We start from the raw sequence: 17,703 nt of genomic DNA, 5'->3' as shown, positions 1-17,703 counted from the left end.
CATCGCATCCACACATCAAGGTCCTGCAGCTGCGGAACATACACACACATAACAGCACACACACACACACATACACACACATACACACACAATATCAGATCACACTCACTCTCACACTCACCTCACACACACATCACATCGCATCCACACATCAAGGTCCTGCAGCTGCGGAACATACACACACATAACAGCACACACACACACACATACACACAAATCAGATCACACTCACACACACCTCACACATCACATCGCATCCAAATACTCACAACATCCTGGGATATCGCTTGCTTCTCGGCCTCGATACTGTGCTGTTGTGAGCTTCCAGGACCTGCCGGGGGATCACATGGCCAGAAGCATGTGATATCCCCGGATGTTGTGAGTATCAGCGCGTATGTGCAATATCGTCAGTGTCTGTGTGTCTTTGTGTGTGAGTGGATGCGATCGGGTGTGTGTGAGTGGATGCGATCGGGTGTGTGTGAGTGGATGCGATCGGGTGTGTGTGAGTGTATGCGATCGGGTGGGTGTGAGTGTATGCGATCGGGTGGGTGTGTGTGGGTGTGTGTGAGTGTATGCGATCGGATCTGTGAGTGTTGGCAGAGGAGCACGGCGTGCTGGAGGAGGCTGAGAGGAGAGAGGCTGATCCTGGGGAAGGCTGGGATATGGAGGCTGGGGACAGAGAGGCTGATGCTGGGGACAGAGAGGCTGATGCTGGGAGGAGAGAGGCTGATGCTGCAGGTAGAGAGGCTGATGCTGGCGCAGCATGGCGGATGGAGCACGTTTGGGAGTGCGCAGCATGGCGGATGGAGCACCTTTGGGAGTGCGCAGCATGGCGGATGGAGCACGTTTGGGAGTGCGCAGCATGGCGGATGGAGCACCTTTGGGAGTGCGCAGCATGGCGGATGGAGCACGTTTGGCAGTGCGCAGCATGGCGGATGGAGCACGTTTGGGAGTGCGCAGCATGGCGGATGGAGCACGTTTGGGAATGCGCAGCATGGCGGATGGAGCACGTTTGGGAGTGCGCAGCATGGCGGATGGAGCACGTTTGGAAATGCGCAGCATGGCGAATGGAGCACGTTTGGGAGTGCGCAGCATGGGGGATGCAGCACGATGGGGAGTGCGGAGTATGGCGGATGGAGCACGTTTGGGAGTGCGCAGCATGGGGGATGCAGCACGATGGGGAGTGCGGAGTATGGCGGATGGAGCACGTTTGGGAGTGCGCAGCATGGCGGATGGACCACGTTTGGGAGTGCGCAGCATGGCGGATGGAGCACGTTTGGGAGTGCGCAGCATGGGAGATGGAGCACGATGGGGAGTGCGCAGCATGGCGGATGGAGCACGTTTGGGAGTGCGCAGCATGGGGGATGGAGCACGATGGGGAGTGCGCAGCATGGCGGATGGAGCACGTTTGGGAGTGCGCAGCATGGCGGATGGAGCACGTTTGGGAGTGCGCAGCATGGCGAATGGAGCACGTTTGGGAGTGCGCAGGATGGGAGATGGAGCACGATGGGGGGTGTGCAGCATAGGGGATGGAGCACGTTTGGGAGTGCGCAGCATGGCGGATGGAGCACGTTTGGGAGTGCGCAGCATGGGGGATGCAGCACGATGGGGAGTGCGGAGTATGGCGGATGGAGCACGTTTGGGAGTGCGCAGCATGGCGGATGGACCACGTTTGGGAGTGCGCAGCATGGCTGATGGAGCACGTTTCGGAGTGCGCAGCATGGGAGATGGAGCACGATGGGGGGTGCGCAGCATAGGGGATGGAGCACGATGGGGAGTGCGCTGCATGGGGGATGGAGCACGATGGGGAGTGCGGAGTATGGCGGATGGAGCACGTTTGGGAGTGCTCAGCATGGCGGATGGAGCACGTTTGGGAGTGCGCAGCATGGCGGATGGAGCACGTTTGGGAGTGCGCAGCATGGGAGATGGAGCACGATGGGGAGTGCGCAGCATGGCGGATGGAGCACGTTTGGGAGTGCGCAGCATGGGGGATGGAGCACGATAGGGAGTGCGCAGCATGGCGGATGGAGCACGTTTGGGAGTGCGCAGCATGGCGGATGGAGCACGTTTGGGAGTGCGCAGCATAGCGGATGGAGCACGTTTGGGAGTGCGCAGGATGGGAGATGGAGCACGATGGGGGGTGCGCAGCATACGGGATGGAGCACGATGGGGAGTGCGCTGCATGGGGGATGGAGCACGATGGGAAGTGCACACCTCCCCCCAACACACACACACACATACGCGCGTGCGCGCACTGCACAACACACCACACCACACACACACACTGGGAACCACAAACAACTGCCCTACACAGACACCCACACACACAGACAACGCTGCACACACAAATATATGCACATACCGCACAACACGCACATTGCACAAAACATACCTCCCCCCAAAACACACCACACACACACAAACTGCGCAACACACACACAACGCTACAGACACACAGCGCTCCACAAACAACGCAACACACAAACAACACTGCTCTCACCCCCCATCACACCCAGACAACACCCAGAACATGTACAGCGCCTACACAAACACTTGGTAACTACACACAACAACATCTATATATATATATATATATATATATATATATATATATATATATATATATATAGATAGATATATATATATATATATATATATATATATATATATATATATATATATCTATATATATATATATATATATATATATATATATAACAAAAATCATACATGAACTACACAATACGTAAATTCTAGAATACCCGATGCGTAGAATCGGGCCACCTTCTAGTCATATTATAAATGTCTTTCTTGGCAACAAGCATGCGTACATCATTTTTGTTCAGTACAAGACAAATTTCAAGTGTCATTCGACACAGCCAGTTATACTCTATTGAGAGGGGACGTAAGGCGCAGGAAGACGAAAAAGATAGAGGGAGATAGAAACATTGTGCAGAGCTCTCCAACAACTGTAACTCACATCTGATCTTGAATCAGATGAAGACAGCTCAGTATTTATATACAATTTCCTTCAGGCTGCTGAGGCTTTTCTCTGTGTGCTAAAAAATAAATGAAGGGCAGGAATCCCTCTCTGTGTGCTGTGCTGAGTAAGGCTGGGGTTACATGCTAGTCTTGTCTCCAGCTCCCAGCAGATTGCAAATTAAAGATGCGTGTGCAGAGGGAAAAACTTGTGACCATTCAAGAATTGTCATATAATGGCCCGAAATGTTATTCCTCAAGTACACATACAAGACAGCTTATTCTGAAAAAATATTTGAAAGTTTGGTTACACTATTAATTAGTACTTTTTTTATAAATATGGTCTTGTACATAAGTAACAGATAAACTTACAATGCAGGGCAAGGGAAGTGATTACATGGCTCTTCTTCAGAACTGGGTTTGGTAGTTAAGTCACAGAAGGCATCTGACACTTCTTCATGTGTAATCCTATTTACACAGCGAAAAATGGGGTATTGTGAACCTGAAAGATATAGTGTAAAAAAGTTAATTCATTTTAATAACTTACAACCTAAGGATGCAATGTCAATATTCAGCTCATAAATTGCTATAAATCATTCTAAAGTAGTATACCGGCTACAGTTATTTATTTGCTTTTCCAGGTTGAAGAATAAAGTTTAAAAATATAAATTATCACAATTTGTCACTAAGTAATGTACACCGTGCACCAAACCTAAAGTACTGTTTATGAGTGATATCCAATGGTGTCTAAGGGAAGAGACAAAGCTTTTATTTTCACTGGCTCTCTTACACTTGTTAGAGCTGTATCACTAGATGAAGAGCATTGTTAGCATTATTGTCACAGATCAGATATACACTCATGGCCAAAAGTGTTGGCACCCTTGAAATTGTTCTAGAAAATATAGTATTTCTGTCAAAAATTATTGCAGTTGCACATTTTGTTATACATATACTTATTTCCTTTGTGAATATTGGAACAACACAAAAAAACAGACAAGAAGGCAAATTGAAAATAATCTCACACAAAACTCCAAAAATGGGTCGGACACAATTGTTGGCACCTCAACTTATTATTTGGATGCTCACCCTTTGGAATAAATAATTGAAATCAATCACTTCCTATAACCATCAACAAGCTTTTTACACCTCTTAACTGGAATTTTGGACCACTCTTCTTTTGCTAACTTCTCAAAGTCTCTCAAATTTTAAGGGTGCCTTCTCCCAACAGCAATTTTAAGATCTCTACACAGGTGTTAATGGGATTAAGATTCGGCCTCGTTGCTCGCCATTTCAGAACTCTCCAGCGCTTTATTTCCATCTATTTCTGGGTGCTTCTAGAAGTATGTTTGGAGTCATTATTCTGCAGGAAGACCCATAACCTAGGATGCAAACACAGCTATTTGACACGGTGGACTACATTGCAACCCAAAATCCTTTGGTAATCTTCATGTTCTATGATGCCTTGCACAGTGTCAAGGCTTCCAGTGCCAGAGGCAGCAAAACAACCCAAAAACATCTTTTAACCTCCATCATATTTGACTGTAGGTTCTGTGTTCTTTTCTTTGTAAGCCTTCTTCCATTTTTGGTAAACAGTAGAATGATGTGCTTTACCTAAAAGCTTTATCTTTGTCTCATCTGAACACAAGATTCTTTCCCATAAGGATTTTGTCTGACTCATGTACATTTTGGCAAAACTGCAGTATAGTTTTATTATTTCTTTGTGTCAGCAGTGGTGTCTTCCTGCCATAGTGTTTCATTTCATTTGTATGTTGATGGATAGTTTTAGCTGTCACAGATGCACAAAGAGCCTGCAGGACAGTTTGAATTTCTTTGGAACTTGATTGGTGCTACTTATGCACTTTACAGACTATCCTGGTTGTAATCTTTTATCAATTTTTCTTTGCCGTCAATGTCCTGTGAGATTAGCTACAGTTCCATGGGTTGTAAACTTCTTGATTATGATGCACACTGTGGGCAAAGGAAAATTAAGATCTCTGAAGATGGACTTGTAACCTTGAGTTTGTTGATATTTTTCAACAATTTTGGTTCTCAAATCCACAGACAGGCCTCTTCTCTTTCTGTTCTCCATGCTTAGTGTGGCACACACAGACACAATGCAAAGATTGAGTCAATGTCTCCCTTTTTTTTCCTACTGGTTTCAGGTGTGATTTTCATATTGCCCACAATTGCTACTTGCCAAAAGTGAGTTTGAACAAGTATCACATGCTTGTAGCAAAGTTGTTCACCCACAGTTTTGGAAAGGTGCCAACAATTTTGTCCAGGTTTTGTGTGAAAAGATGTCCAATTTGTCTTTTTTCTCTTTTTTTTGTTGTTGTTACAATACACACAAATGAAACAAACATGTCTTTTTCTTTGAGAAATACTTCCTTTTCTGGAACAATTTCAAGGGTGTCAACACTTTCGGCCATGACTGTACTGTGCTGTGCTATTATATATGTGTGAAAAAATGTGTACTGCTCTCCAAGACACAACTGTACAACATAAGAATATGAGGGATGAGTTTGAATTTTGTTACTTCAACATTTCTCTTCAGTGCATGTCAAACTGAAGGGATGCTTGGGGATAAATTAAATACTTTTTTGCATAAGATGCCTTATAAAATGTATTAACCCTAGAATGCACACCTGGGGCCTTGCAGTTCTGCTAGGTCACTTGTTTTCTATTGTAGATTTCTCTGGTTGCGCGTTCTAGGGTTAACAACTTTACTATGTATCAGGAGTCATAGCTTAAATCCATCAGAACTTAATTTAAAAGAACCAACCAGCATATCACACAAATTGAAAATGTTTGAATTTGGCTGAATTTAACTATAAGTAGGTGATGCCAAGAAAGATTGCTCTGTGGTTTCTATTGTGAAACACAGCTATAACTGAATTGTATTTTTTTTGTTCTCATGTGCAATAAAATCCAAAAAAGAATTAATGCTTTATGTAAAAATATATGTTTACTACCCTTCACCCACCTCACCTTTCCCACAAGTAACTGTACATTGAGTTGAGCCCATTTGCTTCCAGTTAAAATCACGATTTCGCCTAGGTGGCTGTAGAGGAGGCACCTGATTATCAGGCTGATAAGAAGGAACTCTTCCAGGGTGTCTTGAAGGTATGGATCCAGTTGGCTGTCCAGTGTGTACATCAGTATCGGTAAATGAGCCTCGATTGTCAGTAGGGTTTGAGGTATCTATTACGTCTAACTGGCCATTTAGAGGTTCCCCTAAGAATAAACATGATCCATTATTTCAGTTCAATATGAGAACATAACAGTCAGAGCAAGTAAAAAAAATTAAAAAAAATGAAAATAAATAAAAATAGAGTCAATACTGTTTTGTGCTATACCATAATATTTCTTATAATTATTTATTCGCACCATAAAAATAGATAACAATACAGATAAAAATTGCAATTAAAAAAATCATGGTAAATTCAGTATTAATAAGATTACCAAGTTTCCTTCAAATATTTTGACCGTGTAATTATAGCTGCAATACTTTATTGGGGAGTACATTCAGCCATACCCGAAGGTCACGAATGAAAGCTGAAGGAAAAAGAGCTCCAATAAGTTCTTACCAGATATTAAGGAGATGTAAATAGAGAGACACTCACCTAAAGAGGTTGTGTAAGTCACAACAACCCCTATGCAAGCCGGAGATAATGGCAGCTGCTGCAGCTCCAGAGAGGTTGACCTTCAATGCTGGAGTGGAGAAACGGGGTTAATGTCGCGCTGCTGCCGAAGTAATGGACTGTTGATTTAATCAATTCTTTATTTTGTGGGTTTACACGTTTCAGAGGTTAGAACCTCCTTCATCAGGACAAAGGAAAAATCAACATTATTTTGTCCTGATGAAGGAGGCTCTGACCTTTGAAACATGTAGACCTGTAAAATAAAAAATAATTGATTAAATCAACACTCTATTACTTTGGCAGTAGTGCGGCATCAACCCTGTTTCTCCTCTCCAGCACTGAAGTTGATACGCAAGGTCACGTGAGCCTTTTTTAACTGATGTAATTTTTTTCTTTGTGTAAAATGGTGGTAGTCATTTTAAGTATTTCAGGCAAAGCAACCACAAATACGACAAAAATTTAATTTGCATTGTATTGATTCACTCTTCTCTACTGTGTAATATTCTGAATTAAATCTTTTTCCAGCTACAGTTATTTGTTGAAAATGCACTTTCATTCTCAGTCTATGCTATAATATGTGCTGTTGGATTTAATATACTTTCAATAATATGAGTAAACTAAAAAAGGTAAATTATACAAGTCACACAGTGTATATATCTTATGTGTAAACTACAAAAGTACAATATTCACCAATGCTCCCTAGATAAATCAAAAGTGACATTTTATAAATAAGTTTTCTTTTTAAGTATGAAGAAGAGCACTTACTCCATAATGTATGTACATAGTAATGAAGTTGTTCAATAGAATTCTGGATTAATGCAAGTGCAATCAAGAATACCTGGTCTCCGTTGAGGTGGCAGTTGAGGACTGATAGTATTAGCAGATGGAATGACATATTCATAATGGATTCCAGGATTAGGTTGCTGGTGAATCATCTGTAAATATTAAAAACAAGTACTGGATGTTTAATGTACTACAAATATATTATTTCCATTTGCATTAAATTATATTTCAAGAGATCACTGCTATAGGATTATACAGAGGCAGTGTATTTACAATGGTCATAATGTGTGATATTCATAATTTGTTTTATATCAAATATGTATAATAATGGTATATTTCATGTAAAATTAAGTTTAGAGATGAGCGAACCGGTCGCGGTTCGGCTCGAGGTTGGTTCGCCGAACGGACCTCCCGTTCGAGTTCGGTTCGTCGAACGTTCGACGAACCGAACTCGAACTGCATAGGAAACAATGGCAGGCAATCACAAACACAGAAAAACACCTAGAAAACACCCTCAAAGGTGTCCAAAAGGTCACAAACAACTCACAACACATGGGAAAGTGACAAGGACATATACTCATGCGAAAACAAAAAAGCTGGACAAGGAAAAAGAGGAGGACACACAGATATATGAGTATATGCAAGGAAACATCGATTCCATTATTGTGCAACTTGAGCCCTGCTCATTCTTGGCTTCCAATCTTGATAAATTGCCTGAGCTCGCCACGTACGTCTTGGGGATCTTGTCGTGTCCTGCAGCCAGCGTTCTCTCGGAACCTGTCTTCAGTGCTGCTGTGGGTCTGCTGGCAGATAGGCACACGTGTCTGTCCACTGACAATGTGGACATGGCTCTCAGAGGACTTTTCTTCCCCTGGGTCAGCCAGGGGACGGGAAAGGCACGCGTATTTTTGAGAGTGCTTCATGCAAAGCATCTTTTTCTTTTTCAAAAGGGGGCTCAACCGATGCCAGTCAAGTGGGGTGTGTGTGGCCCAGTGAGTGGCAACGAGGGAGACTGTGGTTGGAGTCCCCTCGCTGTGTTTCTAAAAGAACCAAGATGAACAAGTCATGGCTCTCAGAGGACTTTTCTTCCCCGGGGTCAGCCAGGGGACGGGAAAGGCACGCGTATTTTTGAGAGTGCTTCATGCAAAGCATCTTTTTCTTTTTCAAAAGGGGGCTCAACCGATGCCAGTCAAGTGGGGTGTGTGTGGCCCAGTGAGTGGCAACGAGGGAGACTGTGGTTGGAGTCCCCTCGCTGTGTTTCTAAAAGAACCAAGATGAACAAGTCATGGCTCTCAGAGGACTTTTCTTCCCCGGGGTCAGCCAGGGGACGGGAAAGGCACGCGTATTTTTGAGAGTGCTTCATGCAAAGCATCTTTTTCTTTTTCAAAAGGGGGCTCAACCGATGCCAGTCAAGTGGGGTGTGTGTGGCCCAGTGAGTGGCAACGAGGGAGACTGTGGTTGGAGTCCCCTCGCTGTGTTTCTAAAAGAACCAAGATGAACAAGTCATGGCTCTCAGAGGACTTTTCTTCCCCGGGGTCAGCCAGGGGACGGGAAAGGCACGCGTATTTTTGAGAGTGCTTCATGCAAAGCATCTTTTTCTTTTTCAAAAGGGGGCTCAACCGATGCCAGTCAAGTGGGGTGTGTGTGGCCCAGTGAGTGGCAACGAGGGAGACTGTGGTTGGAGTCCCCTCGCTGTGTTTCTAAAAGAACCAAGATGAACAAGTCATGGCTCTCAGAGGACTTTTCTTCCCCGGGGTCAGCCAGGGGACGGGAAAGGCACGCGTATTTTTGAGAGTGCTTCATGCAAAGCATCTTTTTCTTTTTCAAAAGGGGGCTCAACCGATGCCAGTCAAGTGGGGTGTGTGTGGCCCAGTGAGTGGCAACGAGGGAGACTGTGGTTGGAGTCCCCTCGCTGTGTTTCTAAAAGAACCAAGATGAACAAGTCATGGCTCTCAGAGGACTTTTCTTCCCCGGGGTCAGCCAGGGGACGGGAAAGGCACGCGTATTTTTGAGAGTGCTTCATGCAAAGCATCTTTTTCTTTTTCAAAAGGGGGCTCAACCGATGCCAGTCAAGTGGGGTGTGTGTGGCCCAGTGAGTGGCAACGAGGGAGACTGTGGTTGGAGTCCCCTCGCTGTGTTTCTAAAAGAACCAAGATGAACAAGTCATGGCTCTCAGAGGACTTTTCTTCCCCGGGGTCAGCCAGGGGACGGGAAAGGCACGCGTATTTTTGAGAGTGCTTCATGCAAAGCATCTTTTTCTTTTTCAAAAGGGGGCTCAACCGATGCCAGTCAAGTGGGGTGTGTGTGGCCCAGTGAGTGGCAACGAGGGAGACTGTGGTTGGAGTCCCCTCGCTGTGTTTCTAAAAGAACCAAGATGAACAAGTCATGGCTCTCAGAGGACTTTTCTTCCCCGGGGTCAGCCAGGGGACGGGAAAGGCACGCGTATTTTTGAGAGTGCTTCATGCAAAGCATCTTTTTCTTTTTCAAAAGGGGGCTCAACCGATGCCAGTCAAGTGGGGTGTGTGTGGCCCAGTGAGTGGCAACGAGGGAGACTGTGGTTGGAGTCCCCTCGCTGTGTTTCTAAAAGAACCAAGATGAACAAGTCATGGCTCTCAGAGGACTTTTCTTCCCCGGGGTCAGCCAGGGGACGGGAAAGGCACGCGTATTTTTGAGAGTGCTTCATGCAAAGCATCTTTTTCTTTTTCAAAAGGGGGCTCAACCGATGCCAGTCAAGTGGGGTGTGTGTGGCCCAGTGAGTGGCAACGAGGGAGACTGTGGTTGGAGTCCCCTCGCTGTGTTTCTAAAAGAACCAAGATGAACAAGTCATGGCTCTCAGAGGACTTTTCTTCCCCGGGGTCAGCCAGGGGATGGGAAAGGCACGCGTATTTTTGAGAGTGCTTCATGCAAAGCATCTTTTTCTTTTTCAAAAGGGGGCTCAACCGATGCCAGTCAAGTGGGGTGTGTGTGGCCCAGTGAGTGGCAACGAGGGAGACTGTGGTTGGAGTCCCCTCGCTGTGTTTCTAAAAGAACCAAGATGAACAAGTCATGGCTCTCAGAGGACTTTTCTTCCCCGGGGTCAGCCAGGGGACGGGAAAGGCACGCGTATTTTTGAGAGTGCTTCATGCAAAGCATCTTTTTCTTTTTCAAAAGGGGGCTCAACCGATGCCAGTCAAGTGGGGTGTGTGTGGCCCAGTGAGTGGCAACGAGGGAGACTGTGGTTGGAGTCCCTTCGCTGTGTTTCTAAAAGAACCAAGATGAACAAGTCATGGCTCTCAGAGGACTTTTCTTCCCCGGGGTCAGCCAGGGGACGGGAAAGGCACGCGTATTTTTGAGAGTGCTTCATGCAAAGCATCTTTTTCTTTTTCAAAAGGGGGCTCAACCGATGCCAGTCAAGTGGGGTGTGTGTGGCCCAGTGAGTGGCAACGAGGGAGACTGTGGTTGGAGTCCCCTCGCTGTGTTTCTAAAAGAACCAAGATGAACAAGTCATGGCTCTCAGAGGACTTTTCTTCCCCGGGGTCAGCCAGGGGACGGGAAAGGCACGCGTATTTTTGAGAGTGCTTCATGCAAAGCATCGTTTTCTTTTTCAAAAGGGGGCTCAACCGATGCCAGTCAAGTGGGGTGTGTGTGGCCCAGTGAGTGGCAACGAGGGAGACTGTGGTTGGAGTCCCCTCGCTGTGTTTCTAAAAGAACCAAGATGAACAAGTCATGGCTCTCAGAGGACTTTTCTTCCCCGGGGTCAGCCAGGGGACGGGAAAGGCACGCGTATTTTTGAGAGTGCTTCATGCAAAGCATCTTTTTCTTTTTCAAAAGGGGGCTCAACCGATGCCAGTCAAGTGGGGTGTGTGTGGCCCAGTGAGTGGCAACGAGGGAGACTGTGGTTGGAGTCCCCTCGCTGTGTTTCTAAAAGAACCAAGATGAACAAGTCATGGCTCTCAGAGGACTTTTCTTCCCCGGGGTCAGCCAGGGGACGGGAAAGGCACGCGTATTTTTGAGAGTGCTTCATGCAAAGCATCTTTTTCTTTTTCAAAAGGGGGCTCAACCGATGCCAGTCAAGTGGGGTGTGTGTGGCCCAGTGAGTGGCAACGAGGGAGACTGTGGTTGGAGTCCCCTCGCTGTGTTTCTAAAAGAACCAAGATGAACAAGTCATGGCTCTCAGAGGACTTTTCTTCCCCGGGGTCAGCCAGGGGACGGGAAAGGCACGCGTATTTTTGAGAGTGCTTCATGCAAAGCATCTTTTTCTTTTTCAAAAGGGGGCTCAACCGATGCCAGTCAAGTGGGGTGTGTGTGGCCCAGTGAGTGGCAACGAGGGAGACTGTGGTTGGAGTCCCCTCGCTGTGTTTCTAAAAGAACCAAGATGAACAAGTCATGGCTCTCAGAGGACTTTTCTTCCCCGGGGTCAGCCAGGGGACGGGAAAGGCACGCGTATTTTTGAGAGTGCTTCATGCAAAGCATCTTTTTCTTTTTCAAAAGGGGGCTCAACCGATGCCAGTCAAGTGGGGTGTGTGTGGCCCAGTGAGTGGCAACGAGGGAGACTGTGGTTGGAGTCCCCTCGCTGTGTTTCTAAAAGAACCAAGATGAACAAGTCATGGCTCTCAGAGGACTTTTCTTCCCCGGGGTCAGCCAGGGGATGGGAAAGGCACGCGTATTTTTGAGAGTGCTTCATGCAAAGCATCTTTTTCTTTTTCAAAAGGGGGCTCAACCGATGCCAGTCAAGTGGGGTGTGTGTGGCCCAGTGAGTGGCAACGAGGGAGACTGTGGTTGGAGTCCCCTCGCTGTGTTTCTAAAAGAACCAAGATGAACAAGTCATGGCTCTCAGAGGACTTTTCTTCCCCGGGGTCAGCCAGGGGACGGGAAAGGCACGCGTATTTTTGAGAGTGCTTCATGCAAAGCATCTTTTTCTTTTTCAAAAGGGGGCTCAACCGATGCCAGTCAAGTGGGGTGTGTGTGGCCCAGTGAGTGGCAACGAGGGAGACTGTGGTTGGAGTCCCTTCGCTGTGTTTCTAAAAGAACCAAGATGAACAAGTCATGGCTCTCAGAGGACTTTTCTTCCCCGGGGTCAGCCAGGGGACGGGAAAGGCACGCGTATTTTTGAGAGTGCTTCATGCAAAGCATCTTTTTCTTTTTCAAAAGGGGGCTCAACCGATGCCAGTCAAGTGGGGTGTGTGTGGCCCAGTGAGTGGCAACGAGGGAGACTGTGGTTGGAGTCCCCTCGCTGTGTTTCTAAAAGAACCAAGATGAACAAGTCATGGCTCTCAGAGGACTTTTCTTCCCCGGGGTCAGCCAGGGGACGGGAAAGGCACGCGTATTTTTGAGAGTGCTTCATGCAAAGCATCGTTTTCTTTTTCAAAAGGGGGCTCAACCGATGCCAGTCAAGTGGGGTGTGTGTGGCCCAGTGAGTGGCAACGAGGGAGACTGTGGTTGGAGTCCCCTCGCTGTGTTTCTAAAAGAACCAAGATGAACAAGTCATGGCTCTCAGAGGACTTTTCTTCCCCGGGGTCAGCCAGGGGACGGGAAAGGCACGCGTATTTTTGAGAGTGCTTCATGCAAAGCATCTTTTTCTTTTTCAAAAGGGGGCTCAACCGATGCCAGTCAAGTGGGGTGTGTGTGGCCCAGTGAGTGGCAACGAGGGAGACTGTGGTTGGAGTCCCCTCGCTGTGTTTCTAAAAGAACCAAGATGAACAAGTCATGGCTCTCAGAGGACTTTTCTTCCCCGGGGTCAGCCAGGGGACGGGAAAGGCACGCGTATTTTTGAGAGTGCTTCATGCAAAGCATCTTTTTCTTTTTCAAAAGGGGGCTCAACCGATGCCAGTCAAGTGGGGTGTGTGTGGCCCAGTGAGTGGCAACGAGGGAGACTGTGGTTGGAGTCCCCTCGCTGTGTTTCTAAAAGAACCAAGATGAACAAGTCATGGCTCTCAGAGGACTTTTCTTCCCCGGGGTCAGCCAGGGGACGGGAAAGGCACGCGTATTTTTGAGAGTGCTTCATGCAAAGCATCTTTTTCTTTTTCAAAAGGGGGCTCAACCGATGCCAGTCAAGTGGGGTGTGTGTGGCCCAGTGAGTGGCAACGAGGGAGACTGTGGTTGGAGTCCCCTCGCTGTGTTTCTAAAAGAACCAAGATGAACAAGTCATGGCTCTCAGAGGACTTTTCTTCCCTGGGGTCAGCCAGGGGACGGGAAAGGCACGCGTATTTTTGAGAGTGCTTCATGCAAAGCATCTTTTTCTTTTTCAAAAGGGGGCTCAACCGATGCCAGTCAAGTGGGGTGTGTGTGGCCCAGTGAGTGGCAACGAGGGAGACTGTGGTTGGAGTCCCCTCGCTGTGTTTCTAAAAGAACCAAGATGAACAAGTCATGGCTCTCAGAGGACTTTTCTTCCCTGGGGTCAGCCAGGGGACGGGAAAGGCACGCGTATTTTTGAGAGTGCTTCATGCAAAGCATCTTTTTCTTTTTCAAAAGGGGGCTCAACCGATGCCAGTCAAGTGGGGTGTGTGTGGCCCAGTGAGTGGCAACGAGGGAGACTGTGGTTGGAGTCCCCTCGCTGTGTTTCTAAAAGAACCAAGATGAACAAGTCATGGCTCTCAGAGGACTTTTCTTCCCTTGAGTCAGCCAGGGGACGGGAAAGGCATGCGTATTTTTGAGAGTGCTTCATGCAAAGCATCTTTTTCTTTTTCAAAAGGGGGCTCAACCGATGCCAGTCAAGTGGGGTGTGTGTGGCCCAGTGAGTGGCAACGAGGGAGACTGTGGTTGGAGTCCCCTCGCTGTGTTTCTAAAAGAACCAAGATGAACAAGTCATGGCTCTCAGAGGACTTTTCTTCCCTTGAGTCAGCCAGGGGACGGGAAAGGCATGCGTATTTTTGAGAGTGCTTCATGCAAAGCATCTTTTTCTTTTTCAAAAGGGGGCTCAACCGATGCCAGTCAAGTGGGGTGTGTGTGGCCCAGTGAGTGGCAACGAGGGAGACTGTGGTTGGAGTCCCCTCGCTGTGTTTCTAAAAGAACCAAGATGAACAAGTCATGGCTCTCAGAGGACTTTTCTTCCCCGGGGTCAGCCAGGGGACGGGAAAGGCACGCGTATTTTTGAGAGTGCTTCATGCAAAGCATCTTTTTCTTTTTCAAAAGGGGGCTCAACCGATGCCAGTCAAGTGGGGTGTGTGTGGCCCAGTGAGTGGCAACGAGGGAGACTGTGGTTGGAGTCCCCTCGCTGTGTTTCTAAAAGAACCAAGATGAACAAGTCATGGCTCTCAGAGGACTTTTCTTCCCCGGGGTCAGCCAGGGGACGGGAAAGGCACGCGTATTTTTGAGAGTGCTTCATGCAAAGCATCTTTTTCTTTTTCAAAAGGGGGCTCAACCGATGCCAGTCAAGTGGGGTGTGTGTGGCCCAGTGAGTGGCAACGAGGGAGACTGTGGTTGGAGTCCCCTCGCTGTGTTTCTAAAAGAACCAAGATGAACAAGTCATGGCTCTCAGAGGACTTTTCTTCCCCGGGGTCAGCCAGGGGACGGGAAAGGCACGCGTATTTTTGAGAGTGCTTCATGCAAAGCATCTTTTTCTTTTTCAAAAGGGGGCTCAACCGATGCCAGTCAAGTGGGGTGTGTGTGGCCCAGTGAGTGGCAACGAGGGAGACTGTGGTTGGAGTCCCCTCGCTGTGTTTCTAAAAGAACCAAGATGAACAAGTCATGGCTCTCAGAGGACTTTTCTTCCCCGGGGTCAGCCAGGGGACGGGAAAGGCACGCGTATTTTTGAGAGTGCTTCATGCAAAGCATCTTTTTCTTTTTCAAAAGGGGGCTCAACCGATGCCAGTCAAGTGGGGTGTGTGTGGCCCAGTGAGTGGCAACGAGGGAGACTGTGGTTGGAGTCCCCTCGCTGTGTTTCTAAAAGAACCAAGATGAACAAGTCATGGCTCTCAGAGGACTTTTCTTCCCCGGGGTCAGCCAGGGGACGGGAAAGGCACGCGTATTTTTGAGAGTGCTTCATGCAAAGCATCTTTTTCTTTTTCAAAAGGGGGCTCAACCGATGCCAGTCAAGTGGGGTGTGTGTGGCCCAGTGAGTGGCAACGAGGGAGACTGTGGTTGGAGTCCCCTCGCTGTGTTTCTAAAAGAACCAAGATGAACAAGTCATGGCTCTCAGAGGACTTTTCTTCCCCGGGGTCAGCCAGGGGACGGGAAAGGCACGCGTATTTTTGAGAGTGCTTCATGCAAAGCATCTTTTTCATTTTCAAAAGGGGGCTCAACCGATGCCAGTCAAGTGGGGTGTTTGTGGCCCAGTGAGTGGCAACGAGGGAGACTGTGGTTGGAGTCCCCTCGCTGTGTTATACATGCTTTTAGAAGGGCATGACATGGCTTGGAGGTTGACTTTCATAAAATGCAAACTGTTGGCTACCAAAATGCTGCCTTTCCAACAACTGTGGTTATAGGCAATGAGGAACATACTGATGAAGATGAGACGCAGATACCCGATTGGGATGACAACTTAAATATTCGGTCAGGGCAAGAAGAAACTCGGTCTGAGGGGGAGGGGAGTGCAAACACAACAATTGATGATGAAGTTCTAGATCCCACCTACTGTCAACCCACAGTCAGACACTCGAGGAGGTCAATAGAGGCAGTGGAGGAGGATGCAACCGACGTCGAAGTAACCTGGCGCCTTCCTGGACACAGTCGGAGCACTGGTAGCACGTCTACAACTGCATCCTCAGCCACCACTCTGCCTCTGAGCATTATTCGGGGTGGATCAACAGGTCGCATGGCCTCTAAGCCTTGCCTAGCCTGGTCCTTTTTTGACATAAAAAAAGATCGGCCAAATTATGTGATCTGTAACATTTGCCATGGTTATCTTAGTAGAGGTCAAACCTCAGCAGTTTGACAACTTCTTCCATGAATCGTCACATGAATAAATATCATATGGCCTGGTGGGAAGCTCACCGTGCTGCAATGCGGCCTAGTGGAGCCAACCATCCACCGCCTGCCCCTTCCAGGGCATCCACGCGCTCGTCATCTTCTAGGACTGTGGGGACAGCTGTCACACCTGTATTTCCACCCACAACTTCCACCACTGTAACCGCAACAGGCAGTTTGCTTGGTAGGTCGTCAGTTGGTTTGGAAGGGGAAACAAGTGAGTGTGTACAGCTCTCTCAGACATCGATAGCACCAACTTTGGATGAAGGCAACATCATGTCTCCGCCTGCACTTTCCTCCCAAAGCTGCATTTTTCCAGGGACACCCTACTCAACACCGTCTACACACAGCAGCCAGATCTCTGTCCCTCAGATGTGGTCAAATAAAAGGCCACTTCCTTCGACCCATGACAAAGCGAAGAGGTTGACTCTATCCCTCTGTAAGCTGTTGGCTACAGAAATGCTGCCTTTCCGCCTAGTGGACACACAGGATTTTAGAGACCTTATATCTGTCGCTGTGCCCCAGTACCAGATGCCTAGTCGCCACTACTTCTCTAAGAAAGGTGTGCCCGCGCTACACCAGCATGTCGCACACAATATCACCGCTTCCTTGAGAAACTCTGTGTGTGAACGGGTGAATTTCACCACCGATACTTGGACCAGTAAGCATGGACAGGGACGTTACATGTCGCTGACTGGGCACTGGGTAACTATGGTGATAGATGGTGAAGGGTCTGCTGCACAAGTCTTGCCGTCCCCACGACTTGTGTGTCAATCCTCTGTCTGTCAAAGTTCCGCCACTGCTTCTGCATCCTCCACCTCATCTGGGTCCTCCACCTCCGCCCCAAGCCTGCCTGGTCAGGCCACCAGCGTTCTCACTGCGCAGAAGGAATGACGCACCCCTCATTACTATGCTGGCAGCAGAGCGCAACGGCATCAGGCGGTCTTTAGCTTGACATGTCTTGGGAATAAGAGTCACACAGCTGAGGAGTTGTGGGCAGCTCTGCGGTCCGAGTTTAATAAATGGTTGTCTCCACTCAACCTGCAGCCTGGTAAGGCCGTGTGCGACAATGCTGCAAACCTGGGTGCGGCCCTTCGCCTGGGCAAGGTGACACACGTGCCTTGTATGGCTCACGTGTTGAACCTTGTTGTCCAGCAATTTTTAACACACTATCCCGGCCTAGATGGCCTTCTGAACAGGGCACGGAAACTGTCTGCAGTGCTCACTTCCGCCGTTCAACCGCCGCAGCTGAGCGACTTGCATCGCTCCAGAAGTCTTTCGGCCTGCCGGTTCATCGCCTGAAATGCGATGTGGCGACACGCTGGAATTCAACTCTCCACATGTTACAGCGACTGTGGCAGCACCGCAGAGCCCTGGTGCAATACGTCATGACGTATAGCCTGGGCCAACGAGATGC

At 47.9% G+C, this 17,703-nt stretch overlaps 1 protein-coding gene across 2 annotated transcripts in view; it reads right to left on the bottom strand.

Moving 5' to 3' along the window:
* The window catches only part of THSD4 (thrombospondin type 1 domain containing 4), a 1,079,410-nt gene that overhangs the window by 82,346 nt on the left and 979,361 nt on the right, over positions 1-17,703 (bottom strand). For both annotated transcript variants that reach the window (XM_075345712.1, XM_075345713.1), the window contains 3 exons: positions 7,459-7,555; positions 5,968-6,213; positions 3,352-3,481 (listed from right to left, as the gene is read on the bottom strand). In XM_075345712.1, the coding sequence (XP_075201827.1) occupies positions 3,352-3,481; positions 5,968-6,213; positions 7,459-7,555 (473 nt within the window). The remainder of the gene's footprint in view (positions 1-3,351; positions 3,482-5,967; positions 6,214-7,458; positions 7,556-17,703) is intronic.

The sequence above is a fragment of the Anomaloglossus baeobatrachus genome, chromosome 4 (assembly GCF_048569485.1).
Source record: "Anomaloglossus baeobatrachus isolate aAnoBae1 chromosome 4, aAnoBae1.hap1, whole genome shotgun sequence".
Classification (NCBI taxonomy): Eukaryota; Metazoa; Chordata; class Amphibia; order Anura; family Aromobatidae; genus Anomaloglossus; species Anomaloglossus baeobatrachus.
This window is presented reverse-complemented; position numbering and strand designations above follow the sequence as displayed.